This window comes from Vigna angularis, chromosome 5, assembly GCF_016808095.1.
Source record: "Vigna angularis cultivar LongXiaoDou No.4 chromosome 5, ASM1680809v1, whole genome shotgun sequence".
Lineage (NCBI taxonomy): Eukaryota > Viridiplantae > Streptophyta > Magnoliopsida > Fabales > Fabaceae > Vigna > Vigna angularis.
The window spans coordinates 37,229,770-37,255,711 of NC_068974.1; the positions used below are offsets into that span (position 1 = coordinate 37,229,770).

The 25,942-nt window shown below is 32.9% G+C and overlaps 3 protein-coding genes across 6 annotated transcripts; 1 reads left to right on the top strand and 2 right to left on the bottom strand.

The window, feature by feature from the left end:
- Positions 1–5,071: 5,071 nt before the first annotated feature.
- On the top strand, positions 5,072–8,066 carry LOC108340401 (4-hydroxy-3-methylbut-2-enyl diphosphate reductase, chloroplastic). The gene is made up of 10 exons (XM_017577761.2): positions 5,072–5,420; positions 5,755–5,951; positions 6,127–6,306; positions 6,419–6,550; positions 6,643–6,717; positions 6,806–6,911; positions 7,007–7,101; positions 7,247–7,432; positions 7,523–7,609; positions 7,876–8,066. Exons 1-10 carry the CDS (start codon positions 5,156–5,158, stop codon positions 7,939–7,941), a joined length of 1,389 nt encoding a protein of 462 aa, XP_017433250.1. The 5' UTR covers positions 5,072–5,155; the 3' UTR covers positions 7,942–8,066.
- Positions 8,067–8,360: 294 nt separating this feature from the next.
- LOC108340399 (cytochrome c biogenesis protein CCS1, chloroplastic) lies at positions 8,361–13,407 on the bottom strand. Of its 2 annotated transcripts, XM_052877421.1 has the most exons (9): positions 12,873–13,407; positions 11,241–11,460; positions 11,049–11,160; positions 10,104–10,376; positions 9,752–10,017; positions 9,506–9,662; positions 9,353–9,436; positions 8,928–9,101; positions 8,361–8,565 (listed from the first exon to the last, which is right to left on the bottom strand). In XM_052877421.1, the coding sequence occupies exons 1-8, from the start codon at positions 13,390–13,392 to the stop codon at positions 8,946–8,948; spliced, it is 1,788 nt and encodes a 595-aa protein (XP_052733381.1). In that variant the 5' UTR covers positions 13,393–13,407; the 3' UTR covers positions 8,361–8,565; positions 8,928–8,945. The 2 variants fall into 2 exon arrangements, with proteins under 2 accessions (XP_052733381.1, XP_017433249.2); XM_017577760.2 differs by having other exon boundaries at positions 8,361–9,101.
- A 713-nt stretch (positions 13,408–14,120) lies between these two features.
- Positions 14,121–25,333, bottom strand: LOC108340503 (uncharacterized). 3 transcript variants are annotated; one of them, XM_017577949.2, is made up of 23 exons: positions 25,177–25,332; positions 24,733–25,058; positions 24,476–24,579; positions 24,195–24,263; positions 23,713–23,773; positions 23,470–23,609; positions 22,720–22,909; positions 22,363–22,424; positions 21,833–21,921; positions 21,629–21,698; positions 21,483–21,542; positions 20,520–20,666; positions 20,376–20,414; positions 20,222–20,259; positions 19,333–19,419; positions 18,742–18,907; positions 18,486–18,563; positions 17,791–17,927; positions 17,320–17,396; positions 16,650–16,719; positions 15,963–16,028; positions 15,056–15,222; positions 14,121–14,486 (listed from the first exon to the last, which is right to left on the bottom strand). In XM_017577949.2, the coding sequence occupies exons 1-22, from the start codon at positions 25,234–25,236 to the stop codon at positions 15,088–15,090; spliced, it is 2,271 nt and encodes a 756-aa protein (XP_017433438.1). In that variant the 5' UTR covers positions 25,237–25,332; the 3' UTR covers positions 14,121–14,486; positions 15,056–15,087. The 3 variants fall into 3 exon arrangements, with proteins under 3 accessions (XP_017433438.1, XP_017433437.1, XP_052733589.1); XM_017577948.2 differs by lacking the exon at positions 14,121–14,486 and having other exon boundaries at positions 14,777–15,222; XM_052877629.1 differs by lacking the exons at positions 14,121–14,486; positions 19,333–19,419 and having other exon boundaries at positions 14,777–15,222; positions 25,177–25,333.
- Between the last annotated feature and the right edge of the window lie 609 nt (positions 25,334–25,942).

Here is a 25,942-nt window from a genome sequence, read left to right on the forward strand (position 1 = left end):
ATAACTCACCTAAATTCCTTTAGGCTAGGACCTTCTGCTATTCTCACAACATGACTTATCCATCTCTATTTGAGAATTGGTAATCATTAGAATCTCAGGATGAACGCCGTGGATTTCGCTATCCATATTCATACTTTACCACTTTGATAACTAACCACTAAGACATTCCTCCTTGGAACTCTCTTTCATATTCACAGTACAAATCTCATACCATTCTTTAATATCAACATTATTTCTCATACATAATACGTTTAAACAACTGGAATAAACACTCAGAGTACAACATAATCACAACATTTTTAAAAATCGAAAGCTTCCTAGCAAGGTCAAATCGAATGGTAAAAACCACCACTACCCATGAACACTACCGAACGGGGCAGATCCACTTAGCCCATGAACAAGACCGAACGAAAAACACTGATAACATGTAAACATGACCGATCACTAAAGCATGGTTGAACGATCATTAACAGGTAAGGCCCATAGGAGGCCTAATACCGAACACCAGTACGAGACCGAGTACTAGTGTAAGATTGAGGACCTAAACTAAACCGAACACTTAAAGCAAACCGAATACTAAGGTTATACTGAACACCAAGACTTAGACCAAGTCCTGAGAACCATCTAACACTAGAATTAGTACTATTACTAATATCAAAGTTGAACACTTAGAGCGAAACTAGATACTAATATAAGATCGAATGCTATACTAGACCGAATACTAGTACAAGACCGAACGCTAGTGTAAGATCGAACACTAGTGTAAGACCAAATACTAGAGCGAGACTGAACGCTAGTGTAAGACCGAACACTAGTGTAATACTGAATACTAGAGCGAGACCGAACGGTCATTAACTGTAATATTCCGCAAAGGCTGAACACAGCTAAGATCGAACACAAGAGTAAGGTCGAACGGTCATCGACTTCCTCTTCTCATACTGCATAATTCTGCAATATAACTACAAAATTATGAACTACATTTTTACTCATTCCCAACATTTTTCCCAACTTATAATTCTCCAGACTTATATCATATACCTATTTACATTCTTCTAAGGATATCAAAACCTTTCTATACATTTTCTAAAGGGTTTGCTACCAGATTCACGATCTAAAATTGCATTATCATCAACTTAAAGACTCAAATTCGATTCTGCTGGTTTTAGCACATTTTGAATGACTTAGAGACTCTAACAGATCCTAAATAATTCCTCTAAGCTCTCCCAACTGACCAATTTAACGTCTGACCCCAAATTCCCATTTCACTACTCCACTTCCTCACAATTCACTCGGCACAGTAACAAAGAACTTTGCAGAAGAAATCAACATGATCACAAAATTTTGACAGTTCATACAAACAATACCGATCACAAAAAAAATTCAATTTCATACACATGCAAAACCAGCAAACAACATTCACATACGCCATAGACTCATCAATTAAATTAACTAGCTTCCCTTACCTCTTAATCGAACCGAACAACTTATACCTTTCCAGAAATTTGCTCACACCTCTAAAAAATCCTAAGAACACATATAGCTCACTGATTTGTGAGAATAGACCAATCAAAGGACCAAGAACGAAGTCAGAATTGAGGAGAGAAAGCTGATTAACACATGCAAACCGAAATGTTGCTTGCATGTGCCAAAAAGTTTCAGAATTTCACAAGACTCAAGGGAAACAAAACTTATCAGCTCTAAACATGAAACTGATCGGTGGAATGGAAAACTCTTGACAATAGGATTGCTTAGGTTCTGCCTGATTGTTGAATAGATGAATTGAGATTGAAGGAATCTAAAGAGAAGGAAGAGAAAAGAAGAAAGTAGAAGTTTTGGAGAGAGATAGCTGTATTCAGAAAAAATGAGACGAAACTTTTGAAATTTTCATTTATATATCACTCTTGTTTTAATATAAACCGCTCAGTCTTATTCTTTGTCTACACCTATCTGCTCCAAAATTTATTTAAACCTCTCACTCTTACAATTACAAAATTCAAAAATAAAATGAAAAAATAATAAAATAAAATAATTTTGTTGGAGATCCAAATTAAAATTATGCAATTATGTAGATTAGTTTTTCCTGTCCCACCATTAATTTACTTGAACTACAAATTATGTGAACACAAACTTAGCTTATATTAACATACTAAAATATTCAACCAACTTACATATCTCATCCTTATTACCAATTTTTTTTGGGATAAATTGTATAAACACAGTCAACATACGCATTAATAATATTCAATTTAATTCACAATTTACTAGATTTTTCAACTTTTTATACTTTAAATAACTATCTACTTTGTTTACAATAAAAAATCGCAAATAATAAACAACAAACTAAAATAAACTAAATATTTCAATTTAAAATTTTAAAATTGTTCACACAATTTATTTCATAAATAATAAACAAATAAGAAATTTAAATAAAATAATTTTAATTTAAAATTTAAAGATTCAATTTTATATGTAATTTGTCTGTTTTACAAATACACCTGATATATATATATATATATATATATATATATATATATATATATATATATATATATATATATATATATATATATATATATATATATATATATATATATATATATATATATATATATATATATATATATATATATATATATATATATATATATATATATATATATATATATATATATATATATATATATATATAGGAATCGTGTGAACCTGAATTAAAGAGTTTGCTTCAAAATATCCAAATTAAATTAAAAACATTGGATCCACGCCAAACATGACATATCTGCGTGCAAAACAGTTGATACAGGTACCATACGAGGTTCAATTCAAATACCTACTACATATATATCTTCTCAAACATTTTTTATTTCTAAAAAATATTATTATAACTTTGACCTGGTAAAGAGAAAATAATTATTTAATTTAGGGTGCTTCTTTAGTCAATAATGACCAAGTCCTCATATTTCTTTCTTCACAATTTATGGTCTGTGCTTTCAAACCAATAAAGTCTTCATACAAATTGACTAAATAAATTAAAAATAAAAAATAATATTTATTTATTTATTTATTTTTAGAGGAAAGTTTATTTTTCTATATGTTATTTTAAAAAAATCCGGATAGAAAATAAAATAAGGAAATTTATAGATAATTTATTTAAAATTACATTAAAAACAGAACAATTAAATACTATCAAGAGAATATTAACATATTAGTTAGACGATTATTCTGAAAGTCTGATCTGTTATATAGTCAAAAACGCCACAACAAATCAAGTCAAAGCTACCCGATCTTGAAAACCCTAATGAAAATTTAAACATAGTTTTACGCAGCCAGTCAGCAAAATTTAAAAAATTATATAGCTTGGACTTTGTTTGCGATATATATTTTAATTAAATTAATTTGACTATTATGAGAAATTTTTATGGATGAAATTCTAGAAAAGAAAAATATCAGAGTTCTGATAAAGTTGTTCAATTATCGCCAGTTGTTAGACATGCAGTACCTACCTAGTTTTTGTCCCATTAAATTAGACTCGGTTTTTAAGAAACTAGGCCCGGTCTTTCAGGCACATGAATTGTATTTTAATTGCTTTAATATCTTATATTTTTAATAGTTACGATGTATGGTTTGTGGTGAAAACATAAATTTCTCAGTGAAGATCTAAGAAAATAATTAATTATTGTTAGAGTTAATTATTGTATAAGGTATTATTTATTTTGAAATTTTATTTATCATAGTTTTATTTTATAAAACGTCTCATAAGATAAAAATGAAAATATATTTAAATGATATCTGATATAATTTTAAATAATATAAAATTATTAAATGTGATAGAAATAATATGCTTTATCCAAAATTTCCCTTTACATAAAAAAATAGTAGTTGTATAATAGCTGTCTCCCAGCAAACTTAATAATTTTCAACCGTTTGCTTATCCAATTAAACAGTAGTTACAGTAGTTCCTCAGATGTGTCAGTAAAAGAGTTCTTTTACACACTTTTTAAGGTATAGGAAGATACACGTGAAATACAATTTTTGAATTCTTAATTAATTTTTAATGTATTTTTTAATTCTTTTTCTTTCTCTGTCAAATTATTTTAGAGAAAAATAAATTATTTAGAGTATTGTAAGAAATTGGGTGGCAGCCTATTCACCACTCTTTAAAGTAAAAAATAAGTAAAAACTATTTTTTTATTATGAAAACTGCTTTAGAGATGTCTAGTTTTCTCTTAAAGGACACATCAATACATGAATCTCATGTTTATGTTTTATATTTTTAAAGAAAATAACATGTGGTAATATTTTTATGTTCTTATTTTTTGTTAATTACTTTATATATATATATATATATATATATATATATATATATATATAACAATTATTGAAATAATATACTTGGATCTATTTCCTATTTATCCACCACCTTAAGGTGTGTTTGGTCATCAGTTGCATTCAATGCAACTTTAGAATCCACCTTTATTGAAATGCCAAAAAGAACCCTTGAAAGTGATTTAAATGGTTTTCCAAATACATATTATTTATTAACAATAAATTTTTAATAAGTGACATTAAGTATAACATAATATCATATTCATAATAATATTATTTATTTTAAATATATATTATAAAATATAAAAAGCTGTACTATATGACATGTTAGGTTAATTTCCACATTGAAAGGATAAATTGAATTTGTAAAATTTGTATCAATGCATCACTTGGTAACCCTAAACAAAAAAAGGGGGATTTTTTTTCACAAATGAAAATTAAGATTATTAAAGGGGGATATTTTTTAATGTTTATAGATTCAGGAAACAAATAAAAGAAAAAATAATTTTTAATCCCAGACATGGCTTGTCACGGGGGCATTGGGAACTGTTTAATATGGTTAGCATCCTAGTCAGCTAAAAAAACAACGGGAACCTAACCAGAAAAAAGGGAAACATTATAAAAAAACAAATTTCAAAATGAATTGTGAGATTTCATATTACATTTCATCATATTAGAATGTATAATAATAATAATAATATAAAAAAAAGCTGCTTTGAACATAAATAAAATAAATAAAGAAAAGTTGAAAAATAAAGCAGGGAAGACGAGTTTGCAGCCATAAAAAACTGACGCACATTGAGACATTGTTGTGTTGGGTTGAAGTTCTGTAATGCTATCTGTCATGGCTTTCTCTGCGCATCTTTGCCGTCTCCCTGCCTCACGTGCCGACATCGCTTTACCAGAATCTCTCACCAGAATCCGCTGCCGGAAACCTTTCTCCATCCGATGCTCCGGAGATTCCCCTTCCGCGTCTGTGGATTCCGAGTTCAACCCAAAGGTGTTTCGGAAGAATCTTACTAGGAGTAAGAATTATAATCGCAAAGGCTTTGGGTACAAGGAAGAGACCCTCCAACTCATGAATAGCGAATACACCAGTATGTCTCCTTAAATTGAGTTCCAAATTAGTGTCTGACTTCTTTTTATGTGATTTTGAATTGATTTGCATGAAAAAGCTTGGTACTTTCTTTCTGGGCATGCGTTTATTTGGGTCCCGAGTTGGAGCGGAGAGAGATTGGATAACTTGTCGTTGGTTGTATTCTTGTGTTGGGACGGGTTTCTTACGTTTCATGGAAATTGAACTCTTTGTTAGTTTTTAAATGTTTTTATTATTGGGGGTTTACCTAAGATATGCTCCTCTGTAATTGCATGTCATGTTTTGTTCGTTGTTGTAGTGATTTTTTTCATGTGTACTATTTTGTGTAATTGTAGGTGACATCATTAAGACTTTGAAGGAAAATGGGTTCGAGTATACATGGGGTAATGTGACAGTGAAGCTGGCTGAAGCATTTGGATTCTGTTGGGGAGTTGAGAGGGCTGTTCAAATTGCTTACGAGGCCAGAAAACAGTTTCCTACTGAGACAATATGGCTCACCAATGAAATCATTCACAATCCTACCGTTTCTAAGGTCTCTTTGGATTTCCTTAACCATAAATAATGTCGATTTTTTTAGTAGGTAGTTTGAAGTTATGCCATTGTTCAGGAAGTTGGTAAAAAAATTTATTCGTGTCCTGAATTTGATGGTCGATTGCCGCCCTTTTTCTTGTACACTGTTTTCTAATGTTCATGAGTTTTTCATGCAGAGGCTAGAGGATATGAAAGTGCAGAATCTTCCTCTGGAAGAAGGTTCTAAACAATTTGATGTTATCGACAATGGTGATGTAGTCATATTGCCAGCTTTTGGAGCAGCAGTGGAAGAGATGTTGACTTTGAGTGAGAAAAATGTTCGGATTGTTGATACAACTTGTCCATGGGTTGCAAAGGTACTCTTTTTTGTATATATGGTTTGATATTGTGCTGATCTGCACAACTTCAATTCATATTGTCATGTATCACCAAATACTGAGATTACTTCTTCAATAAATTGTCTTTAAGGTTTGGAATTCCGTTGAAAAGCACAAGCAAGGAGATTATACCTCTGTAATTCATGGTAAATACGCCCATGAGGAAACTGTGGCAACTGCTTCTTTTGCTGGAAAATATATAATTGTGAAGAATATGTCAGAGGTCTGTCCTAGGCTGCTGCTTTACTCAATATGTGTGTGGTGAATGCCTTCAAGAATTTGTTGTAATTTTTGTATGACTGTTACTTTATACAGGCTGAATATGTTTGTGACTATGTTCTTGGTGGTGAACTTAATGGGTCCAGTTCAACCAAAGAAGCATTGTTAGAGGTACGGTTTTGTTATCATGTGATTAATCTTGTTTTCTAAACCCTGTAGTTTTCACTATCATGATTGTTTATTATTTATTTATGTGCAGAAATTTAAATTTGCTGTTTCCAAGGGGTTTGATCCAGACAAGGACCTGCTAAAGCTTGGCATCGCAAATCAGACAACGATGCTCAAGGGAGAGACAGAAGAGATTGGTTTGTATTATTTTTGGAGGTTTTGTTGTGGGTGGTGTGTAACTCACATATCTTTATCTTAAGTCCTTATGGTATGTATTTTACTGATTATGCAGGGAAACTATTGGAGAGGACTATGATGCGCAAATATGGTGTGGAGAACGTCAACGAGCACTTCATGAGCTTCAACACAATTTGTGATGCTACACAGGTGTGGTTTCACTCCCCTTGTCTATTGTGATTTGACATGCTTGTTCAGTCAGTAGCATATATTATATATCTATGACTTAATTGCGGGTCAGTTCTGTTCTGTACGCTTTCTGTCTATTCAACAGCTAAGTTGAATTTTCTATCAGGAACGACAAGATGCTATGTACAAACTGGTGGAGGAACATGTGGATCTTATATTAGTAGTTGGTGGATGGAACTCTAGCAATACATCACACCTGCAAGAGATAGCTGAGGAATATGGAATCCCTTCTTATTGGATTGACAGTGATCAAAGAATTGGTCCCGGAAACAAAATAGCACACAAGTTGAACGTAAGCGTGCATACAGAGATTTGTAGCTTGTTAAAGTTATTAACTCATTTTAGCCTTATTATTAATAGAATGTTTTTTCTGGACTATCAGCATGGAGAGCTAGTGGAGACAGAAAACTGGTTGCCAGAAGGTCCAATAACAATTGGTGTAACATCTGGTGCATCCACTCCAGACAAGGTAACTTGTAGCCTTTCATTCTTCTTTTTTGTGGATTTCTCCAGCATAGTTCTGCATTTTTTAAACTTGTAGCAAATGTATTTTCATCTCCTATTTTAAACTATCGTGCTATATCCAACTCAGATGGTTACTTACCCATGAAATATCTGATACAAGTGACCTTTGTCATATTTATTTAAATTTCTAATGACGCGGTGTGCTTACTTTTTGTTAGTATTCTATTCAATTTCGTTTGATACTATTTTGCATAATTGGTTTTCAAACAGGCTGTTGAAGATGCGCTCATCAAGATTTTTGAGTTGAAACGTAAAGAAGCTATGCAACTTGTGTAGAGTAGGTCTGCATACATACATTGTCAATGTATACATGAAACGAGGGATTTATTTTATAGGAGTTTTATAGCCCTATGTATTGTTGGATTTATTATCAATAACAAAAGTTCAAGAGTTCTTATAAATGTTGCCATGTTACCTTACAAGATCTCTGATTATGCCTTTGTCACTACAACGGAAATGGGAATATCTTAATAAAATAAAAGGAAAAGACAAGAGGTTCATCTTAATGCAGTTAGAATAGTACCCTGTACATTATGGACTAATCAAATTTAGAAAAAGCTTGATTAGCAGAAGTCACTCTCCGCGAGCATATAGATATATATTTTGCTTGTGGGTTTCGGAATATTTTGTGGATCATGTTTATGAAAAATATTTCTAATTCTACTTGATTCTCTGTTCAATGAGGAGCTAAAATAACACAAGACATATGAATGTTGATTAAACTGGCTCTATAGCAAAAAAAATTACAGGAAATATACATGTATGTTGAACTGAGTGTACTTGAAATATACATGTATGTTGAACTGAGTGTGTATCTAAATAAGGTCATGCAATATAACTGTAAAAGTTTTCTTGAGTTGCTTCTGGAAGGCATCCTTCGAGCATTTGTAAAATCCTTGGCTGATCAAGTAACAGGGCACTTCATTGATGGAGTTCATGTATTTGTATACCAAAGTACTCTATCACTTCTATATAGGTCTAATTGGATAAAATTTGCAATAACTACTTATGAACAAGAAATAAAGAAGTGAAATGAACTAAACTTATTCGAGATGATAAAATCAACCAAAACATCCCCAACTTTTGAAAAAAGTAATGAAAAGCTTGCAAAAAGATTGAGATGCATAAGTTGATTTTAATTCATAAGTTTGATTCATTTACTTTTTGTTTTCTTTTCTGTAAGTGTTAATGAACGAATTTATCCAAATTGATCATAATAATCCATTATAAGTTGCAGTCATCCAACTGAAGAGCAACTTTACCCATCTTGATGTCTCAAGCTAACCACTAATGCTATCAGCTTGCTTAGACAGAGTTGATTCAACAATTTCGGGGACTTTATCAAGTAAGAGGTTCATCTCCTCCGGAAACTCCATCTTTGCTCTGTTAGTCTTTCCTCCAATGAAGACTGTTGTTCCATCTTGTAAAGCCCATATCTGAGTTGACCAATAAAAAATTGACGGTCAATAATATGCAATTTTTCAGTCCTGGTCATATAAATCATGCTATTTGTTAAAAAATGTATGTGCTACATTGACATTGACATTTCCTTGAAAGGAAAATTTCAGATGATATAGCAATATTATTTAGCCAAAAGTCACTATCACTTGTTTCTTCGTCAGAAAAAAAACGCCATTATCACATGGAGAGAGAATGGACAATGTCAAACAATTAGAAGAAAATTCACCTGTGAATGAGATAAATAGCTGATGCAAGTAGTGATCATTAGAGCACCAAATCCAGCATATACAACTGGCACACCTGGATCAGTCTGTATAAATAAAACGAGTTAATGACAGAGTTGAAACACCTGCTGAATGTTTTGAGTTTAAGGTGGTACCTTCAAGTCCAAGCCACTACTTCCTATTGCATCAACAATGACAATTTCTGATCCATCAATATTGATTGGGAGCTTTGAATTAGGGCGTCTAACTCCCACAAATTTTCCTTCTTTATCATAAAGGACGATTGATTGTAGATCACGAGCAAGCATAGATCTAAAATTCAACACAACACAAGAAAGTAAAAGGGATGAGATGAGATGAAGATGATGTTTTGGTATCACACCTAATTTCCAAAAACTTACATTCCCTTAACGTCAGGAGAGTTAATATCTCCAACCGGTAGAAAAGTACCAAAAAGTTTCTTATCTCCATTGATCTGTAAAGGTGCCATAGCCAAGTTATACGGTCCTTCATTATCCTTAAGAATTTGCAGAGCCGAAATACTCCAATCTGTTTGATATATGGTGATACCACCGTATCTTAAAGGATCATTTACACTGATTGTCTTCCTCATTACTTCTTTCCCATCCATGTTACGAAGGGAAAGATCAGTGTAGAACTGTGAAACCTGTAAAATAAACCAAGAATCAACATTTTACTGACCTTTTCAAGTATCATTATGACAATTTCATAGAAAACAAAAATCTCTTTTACCTCTCCACTCTCATAATAATCCATTGAGAATCTGTTGACATGAATTTCTGTATTAAAAGCCTCAGTTGGAGAGGAGAGAAAGCCAGAAGGAACCAGAACATCACCAACAACAAAATTCAGGCCCTGGGGCACAGTGACCGAACCTCTGAAGCTCCCAGCAGCACTAACAGTTCCTCCAGCCATTACAAGTAATAGTGCTATATGAACTCCAACAGGGGCCAACCTACCTGCAAGTCCTTTAAAGGCATATAAAGATGGTCCTTTCAAGAATACCTATCATCCAAATTACACTTTATCAGCCCAAAAATATTCAAGTTCATTGTTGGCCAGTAACAATGAGAATGAAGTAATATTTTATGGTAGTGAATATTAGATTTTAAAGGGATAACAGAACAACAGAAAAAAGGTTGGAAGAGCAAGGATGAGAATGTTAAGATAGATAGATTTGTGAACAGTTATATATATATATATATATATATATATATATATATATATATATATATATATATATATATATATATATATAAAAGACAAAACATAAAATGATTGAGTATGATGACGCATGGTGTGGCACCGATTGATGAAAGATTGCAAAAAAATCAGTTAAAGTGGTCTTAACATGTGCAAAGGAGATCACTAGACACACTGGTAAAAAGAGTATTGCATGGTTTTTGAGTCTATGAAGAGGGAAACCCATAAAGACATTGAAGGGAATTATTAACAGAGATCCTATGATGAGTAAGTATATTATTGATAATTTGGCCTTTAACTGACTACAGTAAAGTTATGTAAAGCATGTAGCAGTCTCACTAACTGATATAATGTTTTGTTGTTACTGTTGTTGGTTAATAAAAGATCATTTCCTAAATATGTCTAATGGGAATGTTTGATTCTATAGGATATAAGGAAAAGCAAATAGTTGAACATGAGTAGGGGAACTACAACCTCGTATCCAGCTCCCATCAAAAGAGTACCAACATCTTGGATTGATGCTCTTGGCAATGATTCTGAAAATTCTTGCTTGCGTATAGCCTCAGCGGAATGCAAAAATGACCATCTGTGGAACAATTTAGGCCTTCAGTGGAAAAGAAACTTCCCAACTCAGGCATTATGGATACATAAAAATGAGAAACAAACCTTCTTGAAACCGTGATAAGGGGGAGTTGAGTTGTGTATGTGCAGGCCATGAGGGATGCACCCAGGAGAGCCAACACTCCAAGAAATACAGGGGACGAAAACATGTGATCAAAACCAAGGGCGAGAATCCATCTCCAAGTAAAAAATCCAAACACAGGATCATCTTCAGGGTATTTCTGGATATAAAAGTCAGGAGCTTCACCTTGTTCAATAATTGTTCCTGGCATAGAAGCATAAGTTTAAGTCATTGTGATCATATTAAAGCACATTTTGCAGTCACAGAAAATTCAAGTGATGGTATGTAAAGTTACAATGGCACCCCTTAAGCCATCATAAGATCTCCCAAAAATTTCAGGAGCTTCTGCTTCTGCTTCATCATCAATCCTCTAAATAGAAACAAGGATAAACGTGCAAACATTTATACAGAGCACATTGTGATTTCCAGCGCACTTCACCACCAATAAAATAATTGGGCATGAGCTATATGATCATGATTTTATATGTAGCAAGAGAAGTAAAAGATGTTTGGTTCATTTGAACAAACTTATCATATACATGAATGGAAAAACTAGAATGAAAGTGAAATCAATTATTCTATAAACTAAAAATAACTTATAATTTGTAGAAGCTATTTTTGTATTAGTTACAATAAAATTATTGTTTTAACTGAGACATAAGCTAATTTAGCTTATAGAATTTTATTTTTTTCTCTTCTAAGTTTGATGGATGAGTTTTCTCTCCACATGCCCGTTGTCTCTAAAAGGATTGTAATGTTAATCTTCTAGAATACACTTGGGAAAGAAAAGTTAGGATAGTTCACTAAGTTCTATACTTGTATACTTTAATCTTCTTGTTCCAATTGCAGTAACAAAAGAGAGGGAAACAGAAAGAATCTCAATTAAGGAATACTCTTAATTCAAGAATCTAAAAAAAGTTCATTGAATTAGAGAAGAAGGAACTGAAATAGAATCAAGAAAAGTAATAATCAATTATCTTCTAGGAATTGGTTTCATCATAATAAGCATAGATGAATCCACAAAGACCACTACTTGTTTGTTTCGAGTAGACATTTCATGTTTTCATCTCCTATTCTACTAACAGTTACAAAATGGTACTCATTTCGTTCTTTTTACATATAAATCAACAACCAACTTTCATGAAAATATTAAAAAATTTTATTCTTTCTATGTCTATTTAAATTAATTATAGATTAGATAAGCGATGAAGGTCTAATAAATTAAGAATAATTAATGTCGTCTTAAACTTCAAAACTTATAGCTAAATAAAAATAGAAAAACTTTAAAAAATGACACTTTAAATATATAAAAACACAGTTTTTACATTGCCCAAAATACAAAATTACTCCTACATCACTATTCATAACATTTTTCTCAGAAATCTGATGTAAGATATTTTTAGTTGAATGATGCATTAATTATATTTTCCCTAAAATTCTCTTAACCAATTGAGAATGTTTTTATATCTTACAAAACGGTATGTTTAATGAAGAAAAATATCGGATAGGTTTGGAAACTTGATACATACTAATGACTTATCATTGAAGCAAAGGTAACATATGGTTAATTGATGGTAATAGAAAGAAAAGAGGAAAAGTGAAGCATATATGCATACCCAAAGCCATCAAAGCAGCAGCAGCAAACATGTCCGCAATAGCCAATGGCAAACTAGAGAGAATCTGCAAAGTCTTTCTTCTGAGTATGTTGAGCAACCCAAAAGGGCCACCCTTTTTTTTCTTTGAGCTCTGTGGAACTTCCCCAGTGTCACCATTGGTGACACCATCCTCAGTAAGCGGTGGAGAGGAAGCTTCTGATAAGACAATCTTCTGGGACACGCTCTTCCCTTTGTTTTCGACATCTTGGGAGCTTTTCAGCTTGCAGCTGATGGTGAATGGGAGCTTGTGAGCTCTGTTTGCATCATGGCCGAATGGATTGAATTTGAAGAAGGGATGAAAGATAGGGACTTTGAGGAAATGGGTATTGGGAAGACATGGATTTGTGGAATTTATGGCACTGAAAGCCTTCATGGATCCAAACTTTGGGAACACTCTGTGTTGAGGATTCGTGATTAGCTCTCTGCGTGTGACCCATAACGACCACACCAGTTTCTTTATCCATATGCTAGATATTTCCATATAATATATAAAATAATAAACACGAACTTACTTCACATAATAGTTTTTCTTGGGAAAACAAATATTATTGTTATTCTTGTTGGTACTCTTTTGATTTTATAAGGCACCTTTTTCTTAATCTAGATTTTTCTGTAACAAAAAAAATGTGCTTTTCATATATAAGCAAGTTTTGATTATAAGATTATATAGATATAAATTCAAATTATATAAAAGTTTACATACTTCATCATTATTTAAGATAATATCGTAGGTTTTCAATGATTAGATTAGTAAATTTTTACATGATAAAAGTTACAGGGTGGAGTAAGTGTAGAGTAAGTTAATTCCTTCTTTATTGTGGCAATATATTAAAGAAAAGTATGTGATAATTATATTTAACATCACAGTGCATATAAAATAAAAATTATTTCACACACGTTAAATGTACTCATACTCCGTAAATATTTAAAAGATATACAAGATTCTTCGTAAATATTTTTTAAAAAATACAAGATTTCGAAAATTATTAACGAATCAAGATTAATCTATAATTGGATAACTTCCACTTTTTGGGTTTAAATTTAAAGGGGTAAAACGAATGTAACTGTGATTATAAATACAGTATAGGAATTATTAATTACATATTCATATATAAAGCATGTTAAAACATTTGATAGTTTAAATTATTGAACACAACAGACATTAAAAAGAAATTTTTTAGTTGAAGCATGGTCCGTCTGTTTGATGGATAAGATCAAAACGTGCACTCTTAAATAGAAAAAACAAACACGCTGGTAGCACACATACTTCATTCACGTCCCCAAATGTTAAATAACTAATAACCTAACATTAAAGCAAATTATAGAAAAAGACTAGAATGTTCTCAATTGCTCAATTGGCTTACACAATCTATCTGATAAACGTCTCATGGTTTTTCAACTATAATTATGTCAGTAGGGAGTGGAAATCTGTATTGTAGGTTACTGCTGCTGAGCCACTTTCAATGAATCTTCTAAAATGAAACAGCTCCTTGTTTTTAAATAGAAAAAGATGACAATTTTACACTCTAAACGGTGATATTGGTTGCTGACTTCCTTTTAGTACAAAAAGTAATCCTGCAAATACAGAAAATGCAAATTAACAGCGTAAATCTAAGCATGACTATGATAACGTGTTCAAAAGTGCCCCCTCTTGGCAGGAACTAACGACGAAGTTTAATAATTTAATTATCGTTATGAATTTTATTTTGTATGAAACTTGGTTACTCAGAACGAAATATTACACAAACTTAAAGCTCAATTGACGGTTCTCTCTTCTCCCATACTTGGTATGTATGATGACAAGATTTTATCCCAAGCCAGACTTCCATTCTATTTTCCATGATGATCATGATGGAGTCTAGTAGTAAAAGAATGGAGGGTGAACATGTAGACAATGAAAATAATACAATATGTACCAAATTGAATTTGGAATGAAGCTGAAAATTCAATATATATGCGACAGAATTTGGAAAATGATTTAGAAATGCTGTACACTGAATAATTTCCGTTTCCAAAGAAGTCTAGACCAGATGCTTTGACCCTCACCCCCAAAGACAACGCCAAGAACAATAAAAAAAAGGAACCTTGTGTGCATGTGCCTGGTACGGGGCACTAACATGGGCGTAAATCGTTCTTCTTTTTACCTTCATTTTATTTGGAGGAGCGGAACACCATTTCAGGTCTGCTTTGTTAACAGCTCAATGTCAGATCCGACTTCAGCAATCTTGGCATCCTTAGAACCCTTAGCTGCTTTTGCAATGTTCAAAACATCAAAATCCAGAGCTATTTTTCTGACGAGACCCTTAAGCATCTGTTTGAAGAAGATTAGACAAATAAAAAAATTGAGTGAAGATATTTAGAGGTAGATATGCTTCAAAGCACATGAGTTTATCATAAAAAAAATATTGTCTAGCGTGAAATTTTGTTGAATAATAAGCTTCCTTATTAGTTTCCCAGATTCATGGATTGTCTGCATATATAAATATTTAGACACACAAAGAAGGATGTTTTTGAAATTGTTAGCTCTGGATTTCGTAATAAACAAAGTGTTAGTTTTTATTCTAGACCCGTAGTATAGTATATAATAACATAATGTCATATCTTATTCAAGTAAATCGTGTCTTTAAGACAAAGGTGATCCACTGACTAGGATATGAAACACACCTGCAGCCAAAATAATCTGCAAATAGGTTGAGTAGCAGCGAGAGTAGAATAGTGTGATAAAAGGATTGGATTATTGAGTTTTAAAAAAAGAGTAAATTGTAACAAATAGGCAAAAATCATACAGTCACAAAGTTGGGACACAAATGCAGACTAGCTTGGCTTCCATCCTCAATAAAAGAAATTGAATTTATGCACAAATACAAGATATGTAACAGTAACAACGGATATATACTATAAAGGATTTGGAAAATCTGTAATCACAAAAGCATATATTAACAAACATGCAAAACCGCGTATTTAAATGACACTGAAATGCAACAGTTTGCCTTATATAGATACAAGAGAATGTTATCAAACACAAGACATCAGATAAAAACTAAAAATTACCAGAGATCCAACAGCAACCAAAGCACGAAATTTGGAATCAACTTCCACATTTTCATCCTCGGCAAGCTACACAAAAACAAAATGCGTAGTTTAGAAATAATAACATCTGACGGTAGGATATTTGATTTTGAATAATCCAGACGCGTACAAAATGTAAATCAACACTGACTAGGTCCTTTTTTAGCAAGTGTGGAGAAAGAAGCTTTGAATTTGGAGGTTTTCCATTTATGGGGAATATGGCAGTGCATGAGAAATGCAGGTTTATTATAACAAAAATTAGCATTGTTTAGGGCTAGAAATTTGCACTAATTAGATGACATTAACAAATATTTTAGATGTCATTGTAGTTGCGACGTCCCTCAAGCCTTGATTTTGAAATTCTACAAGACAAGTATAATAGACCCAAAGATTGTCCTACAAGCGGTTTGATCATGTGAAAGGAACAATAGAGCCAACAGTAAGAGGAGGGAGAGAGTCCAAGATAATCTAATTAACAAGAGTAGAAGCCTAGAAGGAATACTGAAGAAAAAGGAGGAATAATTTAAAAGACCTTGTCCTAAATGATTTTATTGAAATCTTGTTTTTTGACAGAGACTAATGGAATTGATAAAGTCAAATTAACCTAGTAGAAGGTTTGGGGATGTAGTGGCAATTGTCATAGCTAGGTAAAAACAGTATAAGCAATACCTCAAGAGCTGCTGATAGAACTTGAGATTGACCTTCTTGATCATTTGATTCAATCAACAGCACAGCATAACTGCGAGGACCACATAAGAAAAAGTTACTGCATACTTAAATTCTGGACTATTAATATTGCATTTCTAAAGGGAAAATAGCTGCAATGATAAAATGTGAACTGAGATCTAAATACATAAAAGCCACCACCACTTTTCGTATCTATACTTTTGTTCATGCAGCAGGATGGTGAAGTAGAGTGACAAACCAAGCAAAAAAGAAATCATATGCCAATTACCCTCGCTTCCATTTTTTTCACCCACAAAGATAATAGAATTCATTTGATCTTTCTTTTATTTTCTTGGAGTGGGAAGAGGTAATAAAAGAACCAGAAAGCACTAAAGCACTTCAGCACCTGAACATAGAGACAGTATCTTCTATTTGGAATTAACACAACCAAAAGAGAGAGAGAGAGAGAGAGAGAGAGAGAGAGAGAGAAAGAGAGAGAACTTCCAAAAGCTAAACTAAAATTACAAAAGAAATTAAATTTAGATGAAAAAATAATAGTGGAATTATGTCAGCCAAATAATAATAATTGATCATACAGTTTTTTTCCAAAACAATGTTCACTAACTTATAGTCAAGATAAGACTAGATCATTTGTCCCAAACAAAGGACTTACTTTAGTAACAAGGTAGAGTATGACAACTGCAAATTTTTGTTTGGAGATGAACTACAACTTGAGAAAGCGTCAAGTATCTGCCCAAGTAAAAGATGAACAAAGAATTGTAGTCCTTCAGAAATGAATTTTGTAAAGCAAAAATAACAGTATAAGATAGCCCTGGTCATTGAATTAATGAATTGACACCTGTCAGTAGAGATGAATTGTGAAAAATTATTAAAAGACATTGAGAAGTATATCTTCAAATTAATGAATATCACTAAAAACACATGAACACAGGAAAAATAAAAAACTCTAAACTCATCACAGAAGGTACGTATTTATGAATCTTTTTTTTTAACTTTACTGTAATTGAATTTTTTTTTTACAGCAATGTTGCGTAAGAAAAATTTCTATAATAATGATAGTCTACCAAGCACTTCTTCAAATCCTTCAAAATTCCAAAAAAAAATACAATGAAGAGGTGCTAACCTCACTACGATGTTTCTGCAACCAATTGTAGTAGCATGAATTCCTGAAGAGATTAGTCACAGCACGAATGCTGGTCAACAGATTCGCAGGAACTGTCGGACTTACAGTGACTTTCTTAATCACTTCCACTACAATGTCTGGATATAACACACGAGAAAATCAATGAAAGATTACACACCAGCAGAAGGTAGAGAAAAAAATATTCTACAAGATCAAGGAGTATCAGAACTTGTGCATATTTCTGGTAGAAAGACAAGGATAACCAAAATGTATAATCAAGGGGTCAAAAGGGGCACAATGTGGAGGAACAAACTAAGGGAGAGAAAAGATAACTAACTACTAAGGTAACTGCTGAAAGCATATATAGTAACTGGTATAAATCTTTTCTCCGTCAACTGCAAACAAGCAGTGTGGGGTGGTACCACTTACATAACAATGCTTACGTGTGACTAGTCAAAGAGTTAGTGTACAGACAGCCCACGTGATCATTGGTGCAGGGGAAGCATGATGAGATGCTACTATGCTAGGATTCAATTAAAAGGTATGGGACGGGAGTCTCACACTACAAGCATGGGAGTCTAGAGTGGTTCTCACTTCTCTCAATTTTCAGACCAATTTCACATAAAAAAATGGGATTCTATTGATTGCTATCATAATTTAATGTCAGAAAACAAAATTATGGTTAACATTGATACCGTTTTCTGCTTCAAAATGCTTGTTAAGTAAAATAGCCCCATCTGGATGAAGAACTATCATCCTTATCATATCAATGACTGCATAGAAAAAGCACAATAAGTAAGGAGACCATTTTCCTAAAGACTAGAGAAGTTCACTGATATAAGTGAGGACAAAAAATTGAAAAAAAAAGAAATTCCAATGATTTTCTCAAATTAGCAACGAAAGCTTCTTGAAGTACAACAAAAAGGAGCAACACATGAGACAATAACTAACCAGGAAATATCATTGCAATAGGCCATGATCGAAGCAGATTCAGTAACAAGTCTATATCAGAGTCTGCAAATTTACTAGAATGATAATGTGAAGTATCTTTCAGAATTTTAACAATGGCACCCAGTCTGGAAACATTGAGCTCAGTCAAAGACAAGTTCTGCTTTTCCTGCATGAGATTGAAAAAATATAACCAATTTACACAGCACACTTTATTTTTGAATTCATGTATGCTCCGTAAAAGTTGAAGCCCACTTGCTAAAATATGCAGCTTTATTGTTATTAATTCTTATACATAGTTCATATGCAGAGTTTCTCATTAGGTAGTTGGAAATCGTGTTTAAGTCCGTTGTATTAAAGGACATCATAAACTTCAGATCTCAAGTCTTTAATCAAAAGGCAGTTTAAGTTATCATCATCAACAAGCACATTGGAGTTCGAAATGATCATGGGTAAAGCAGACATGTAAGATTAAAACATTCCCCAATCCTGAACATCGCAACTTTGAAGTTCCTTTGGCCAAAAGTATATGATTTTAACAGTATCTATAACAAATTAATAACCAAAGAAGAATAAAACATCTACCATATCTACCTGGTCAGATTGTAATGCATTATTGAACTCAATAATCTTTTTAAGGATCCCGTCAAACTGAGCAGCATCAAAAACAAGCATCCCTTTCTGACAACAGAATTTAATATCAGGGTATGAGCTAAAAAATTACATAATAAGTCAAAGAGGGAAAAAGTACAAAGTTCCTCACAGAAATTGTGTTAAAAGAACTATTACACTACTTTTAGTACCATCCACTTCCAAATGGAATCAAATTACTCGTCCATTGAGCAACATTCTATAAAGATGATATGCTGGCCTTCTTGTAATAGTAGCAGTAAAAATGAGCTAATAATAGCAAGACCATAAAGGCCAAATTACGATGAAAGCAAAACTTTGGAGTTACTTGACACCAATTTTCTAAAGTGAAGCCCCATTTGGAACTAATAAACAAGGGCATCATCAAGAAACATTAATAGTCATTTCTTCCTATTGAGCTCCATTTAGAGTAATATTCTCCATGTACCGATTCAAGGGATCCCTATCTTTAATACAAAGAAACAGTAGGATACATAGACCACAATTACATCAAAGTAAAAAATTTACAAATTGCTTATGCCACAACATAACAGATCAGATGCTAATATTATACATAAATTTACACTTAGGTTAGGGCACACAAAATATAACATGCTGGGATCAAGGACTTTGCTACATAGCTGGACTTTAACTGCCCACAGAACATGTAACCCAAGCTAAAAATTAAAAATGCATTTTTTTATTTAATAAAAAGGAAAAAAAAAAGTACTACTAAGTAAAAGATAAAACAGATCATTTTCATTTTCCAGACTTAAGGACTCCCAGGTTGAAATGTATTTCCCCAAGACAAAATATGTCAACCACCTCCAATACAAAGGGTATGAAAGCACACCTTAGGAATATGCTTGAAAGTGGGTTTTGCAGAAATATCTGTCATTAAATATTAAAAAAAAACAAAAATTGGATGAGTCATACAAGGATGAGATAAATACAAGATGAACATGATGAAACTCATGAATGGCAACATAAAGCTGAATTTTTATTACCAGACAAATGAGAAGGTTGTCCTGGTACGTAAGCATGGGCTGAAACAGAAAGTAAAAAGCAATTAAGTAAAAAAGGAGGACTACAAGGATAATGGACGTCATTAACCACCATCAATTCTGTTATTTAACAAACACTATTCTTACAGCCAGTATAGGGATCACGAAATGAGGCATCAAAAGTAACATTGTTTTGTCCGGTATTTTGAAGAATGAACTGTACAACTTGTTCACGAAAAGAAAGTGGAAGATTCTCCTTGAGTAGCCATTTATCAGCAACATCATATGGATTATCTGGAGACATATTAAAGTTTTATTTATTAGTCAGCAATTTTCATTCACAGGCATAAAATTCTTACCATCTTGCATGGGTCAAATAAGACAAACAATTGCAAGTGACAAGAAGGCTTAAAGCATAAAATGGGCAAGAAAGTGTCCTATCAAGCTTAATGGATAAGTACATCAAAATGATGTTGTAGAAACCACATTAATCTTTCAAGGTCCTAATAATTAAACCATTCATAAAAGAGGATGGTATATTCACATCAGACATAGGGACAAATATTTTGAAAAGATTGACACATTCTCTTCTACATAAATATCTCTCTACTATCTTAGGTACTGTGACTCCAGACTACAGAGCATAAGCGAAAATCAAATGCAAGGAAAACAAAAATATTTGAGTGCTATTTTACTACCACACCTCATTTTTTTCTATACAGGACAGGGCAAAACAACTGCTTTATTTTCCTTAGTACATTGACCAAGTATGCACACACGCGCACACATTCTAGAAACTGATGCAATCTACCATAACAGTTTTGATACCTTGGACCAGAGTAGTTCATGATACACAATCCAGATTTTCTAGTGGAATATGAATAAATCCATCTACTTCTCCAAGTTTTCATAGTTGAATTATACAACACATAAGAAACTAATGAAATAATAATTAATACGTTTCTACTGACCCTATTAAGTCAGTTAAAGTCACTATTCCAAAACATTCATAGAACAACAAGATAACTTCTCCTGATGTGGCACAAGAAAGTGAGTCTGTTCATTATTAAATCAGGATTAAACATGCTGCCTGGAGGTAAAAACATGTACCTGATCGATTGTATGGCAGCTTACGGATAGGCATACCATCACCAATATCCACATCAAACACTGAATAAACACAGGCAAAGTTTATAAGAAATGAATCTGAAGAAGGCAAACCTAATTAAGTATTCAGGGAAACAAAGAAAACTGACCATAATCATACTGAATACCATCAAACAGTTGGCGATTTGATTCCTCAGGTCCATCAACAACTTCACCGATCTTTAAGTAAACGAGAATTGTTAATAAAAGATCTTATAATATCATCTATATTTGCCACTGTAACTTGGATTTGAATTAGGCAACAGAAATAGCGAGTTTAAGTGAAACACAAAATATAGAACAGAGGGAATTACTTTATCCCACTTCTGTTCTCTCTTGTTCCATCCATATGCCACCCCATTATCCCCCTCTCTCACTATTTTTGTCTGGCCATCAGTTGTTCCTGTTAAGAACCAGAAGATGCTTAAAACAGAAACCATGTCAAAGACGAGTGCTCGAAATGCAAGAAAGTTATAACACAGTTAAAAAGAGGAGGGGATGTTCATTCTCTAACCACGTATCATGCAAATGTATAAATTACAGAATGTCATTAGCCAACAGGTATAACAGAACTGTGGAAAACCTGTAAGTTATGACTCATTTAATGCTACAATTTCATTCAATCAAGCTTGGCTCTCCTATCTGAAAAGACATTCAAAGCTGAAAATAGCATCTGATTTACAAAAGATGAGCAATCTTCAACCAATGTGATGCCATTACTAGCAAATTATATCTGTCTCCCCAACCCCGATTCCAACACTCCAAAAGAAGAAACAAATGGTGGGGGTAAGGGGTAATGCTCATGCTAAATGGAATTTAAAGAGAAAAACAGTTAAAAGTATACCTGGGATCTTTAGTGCCTCCAAGCCTGGTAACTCTTCTAATTTCAATCCTCCAACCCTCTTCCTAGCAAAAATAAAAAGATCAAGCTGAGTTCATCAATAATAGCAAGACATAGTTAATCCAAGCATAACATAATATATATAGATTAAAATTTAAAAAAAAAATGGATTTTCAAGTTGTAAAATGTTCACATGAAACGGAAGTCATTTATTCACCAAGGAGAAATGAACCATATATTACCATGGTCAAGTGAAAATCTTGGTTAAGAAATTATCAATATGGACAGACAAGAAAAGGAAAAAGTGATGTTACAAAGGAGTAGCCAGCACATTCTGACGACCAAATAAAATAAACATACCTACTAGATTTGTATAGAGAAAGTTGTGAAGTGTATAAATCAAGCTCTTGCTGTTCAGCAACATTATTCTGATCTACAGTCCAAATGCGTACGACTCCATCTGAACACGCTGTCACAATATCCCCATTTTCCATAAACTTTGCATCCCAAACACAACCAGGATGTTCTATGCTCTGAACACAAACTCCATCTGGAAAAGTTTCAAGAGAAAAAAGTCTGTAATTTCAAACCTGAGATACATAACTTAAGGCAAAAAACCGAAATAATAGCCCGGTGAACTAAAAATTGATGCCTTTGAGCTTCTTACAACCTTGGAAGATTCATGTACATGGCAAGTTGAATGGTGAAAATGAAAGAGAAAGGTCTCTTCATATGACACTACAAAATAAAACCTGTACTCTTGTAAAAAATAATTTATATTTGAAAAAACAGTTGCGAAATTGTGGATATTGACATAAACCCAAACCTGTGAATTGTAAAATTTATGGCAAATGAAATATAATATAACTGATTATAGTTTTCTAAACGTAAGAAACAATAGAAGACACACGCCCCCTCCAAAAATGCCTTCCCTTAAACTTCCTGAAGACCAAACACTGACATTAATTTTGTAGCTCACTTAGAACTCCCAAAACTGAACCAGGGCCATTAAACTCGTAAGTTTTCATTATTGTCACTGAAGTAATATATGCTGATAATATTCCATATGATCTCTGTCACGATTCACGAGAAGCGATAAAAAGGTATTACCTTTCCAAACTTTGGCAAAACGATCTTCGCTACCACTGACAATAAGTCCCGATGCATGTGAATCAACTGAATAAACAATAGCAGTATGACCAACCATCTCCATTAACACTTCACCACTTACTGCCCATAATCTAAGAGAACTGTAACAACAAAAACAAGAAAGGCAAGGCACATATATTTTCTGAAGCACAACCAGGGATTCACTAATTAGATCAAGAGGAGTTTGTGTAGACATGAACCTACCCGTCATGGGATGCAGATAGGATTCCAAGACCAGACATCACAGACAAGCCACGAACTGTATCTGTACACTCCTCAAAGGTCATCAGCATTAGCAGATACATTAACAACAACAGGTGGAAGGGAATGTAGTCCCTAAAGACATAAAAGAATATAGTATGACTGCTAAAACATGTTACCAAGGTAGCATAATTGCTACTAGCTTACAACCTCTCGGACGTTCACTTATTTCGAAAACACAAGCCAAATTGGCAGAAAACCACCAATTTGATAAGATAATACGTTTACAAGATAAAATCCACTCACAAATATGACAAGCAATATATTAAACTTCAAGATCAAATTATAAATTCCTCACCGCCCAAAGAAATGTATAAGGAAGATCTAAAAACTACAACGAACATGCATAAAGAAACAAATTAAATTTCCGAAAAAAGATAAAAGATTAAAATACAACGTGCATGTCGAAACACAGGAAAACAAACCTGAATGTCCTTCAAAGGTATGTACGCAAGTTTTTCCTCTCCAAAGCTTTAAAGTACTGTCACTTGAACCTAAAATTGTGAGACCATAAGTTTAACAAACTTAATTCACTCCATATCCTTCCCATAAAATAAAAGCCTTATAGGTAACAAGATCTCACTACACGTAGGCAAAAACCCAAGTATAAATTCTCGCTTTCGAACATTACTATAAACTGACAAAGGGTAATAAAAAAAATTCCTGCCAAATGAATTAACGAGTAGCTATACTATACTATGCCTACCAGTAACAAACTCTCCTGATGGCAACTTTATAACTGCTTGGACTGGTGCCTTGTGAGCTTCCCACGTCTCTACAGTTTGCCCATTTCTCCACCGCCTTAAGGTACTACGCAGCAGTGAAGAGTGCAAAAAATGGATCAAAATTGAAGCAAAATCGGTTTCAACTTTTAGAAGACTTTGAAACAAGGAATCCAAGCAAACTGAAAACGAACTACAATAAAAATAATTGATATTGTTAAAAAAAAAACGAAAACCCTACCAGTCAACAGAAGAGGACACAACATCCCCTTCATCAAACACAATGCCAGTGACCTGCAACTGATGGCCTTTGAGAGTATGAACCGTCTCACCAGTGTTCAAGTCCCAGACAAAGACCAAAGTGTCCATGCCGCCAGACACAATCCCACCAAGCGGAAACTCCGAATTCGGGGGAATCCATGCCAAGGGTCCCACAAAGCTCGTGTGCCCCAAAAGAATCTTGGAACTTACGAACTTGCGGTTGCTGTCCAGAGACCACAATCTAACCGCCCGGTCCCTCGACGAGGTCGCAATGGCCTCACTGCCGCAAACGCATATTCCGCGAACCTGAATTCAACCAATCAATGCAAATTGAAATGAAAAAAAGGAAAAGAAGGGAAAACGACGGTGTTTGAGTTTTGGAAGTTTGAGGATTTTACATGAAGATTTGAAAGATAAATCTTACATCGTCTTCGTGGCCGCGAAGCTCGCAGCGCAATTGGTAGTCTTTGAAATCAATGTCCATTTGAATGTTATGAAAGAAGAGAGAAGGTTTGAGGATCGCTACACAACACAGAAAAATGCTTCCTTGCTTCTCTTGTTTTACTTCCTTTTTATTTCAGTTTTTCTTTTTTTTTTTTCGTGTTTTGGGCTACAGAGTTCACTTCTTTGAGTCCACGGAGAGATAAAATAAAAAGTTTTATTTTAGGAGGTTATTTTGAGATCAAATAGAATTATTTTTTAAAATGCATTGGTTTATATTTATTTTTTTGTTAATCGATAATTATTTTAACAGTCATTATCAATGTATATTTTTATCATTGTAAATAAGTTCACTTTTAATATTTATAGAAATATGTTTTCAATAGTTAATAGTTAAAAGTAATCTTAAATGATAATTTACTGTAATTAAAAATTATTGGTAAAATCATGGGTGTTCAGTTTTATGATAAAAATAATAATAAACTTTTAATTATTATTTACTTAAAATTATTAAAAATAGTTATTTTAGTTTAAAAAATATTCAAATAAAATAATGATTAAATTTAAAAAACAATCATACCAAATAGTAAAACAGATAAAATAATTATTTTAATTTTAAAAAATGTAATTTAAAGACTAAAAGTAAAAAAAAAAAACATGTGCATCAAAAAGGAAAAATTCCTTTATAATAGTTATAAATGAAATTTAATTATAATATGCTTTATATGTACATGAGCTCTCAAAACTCG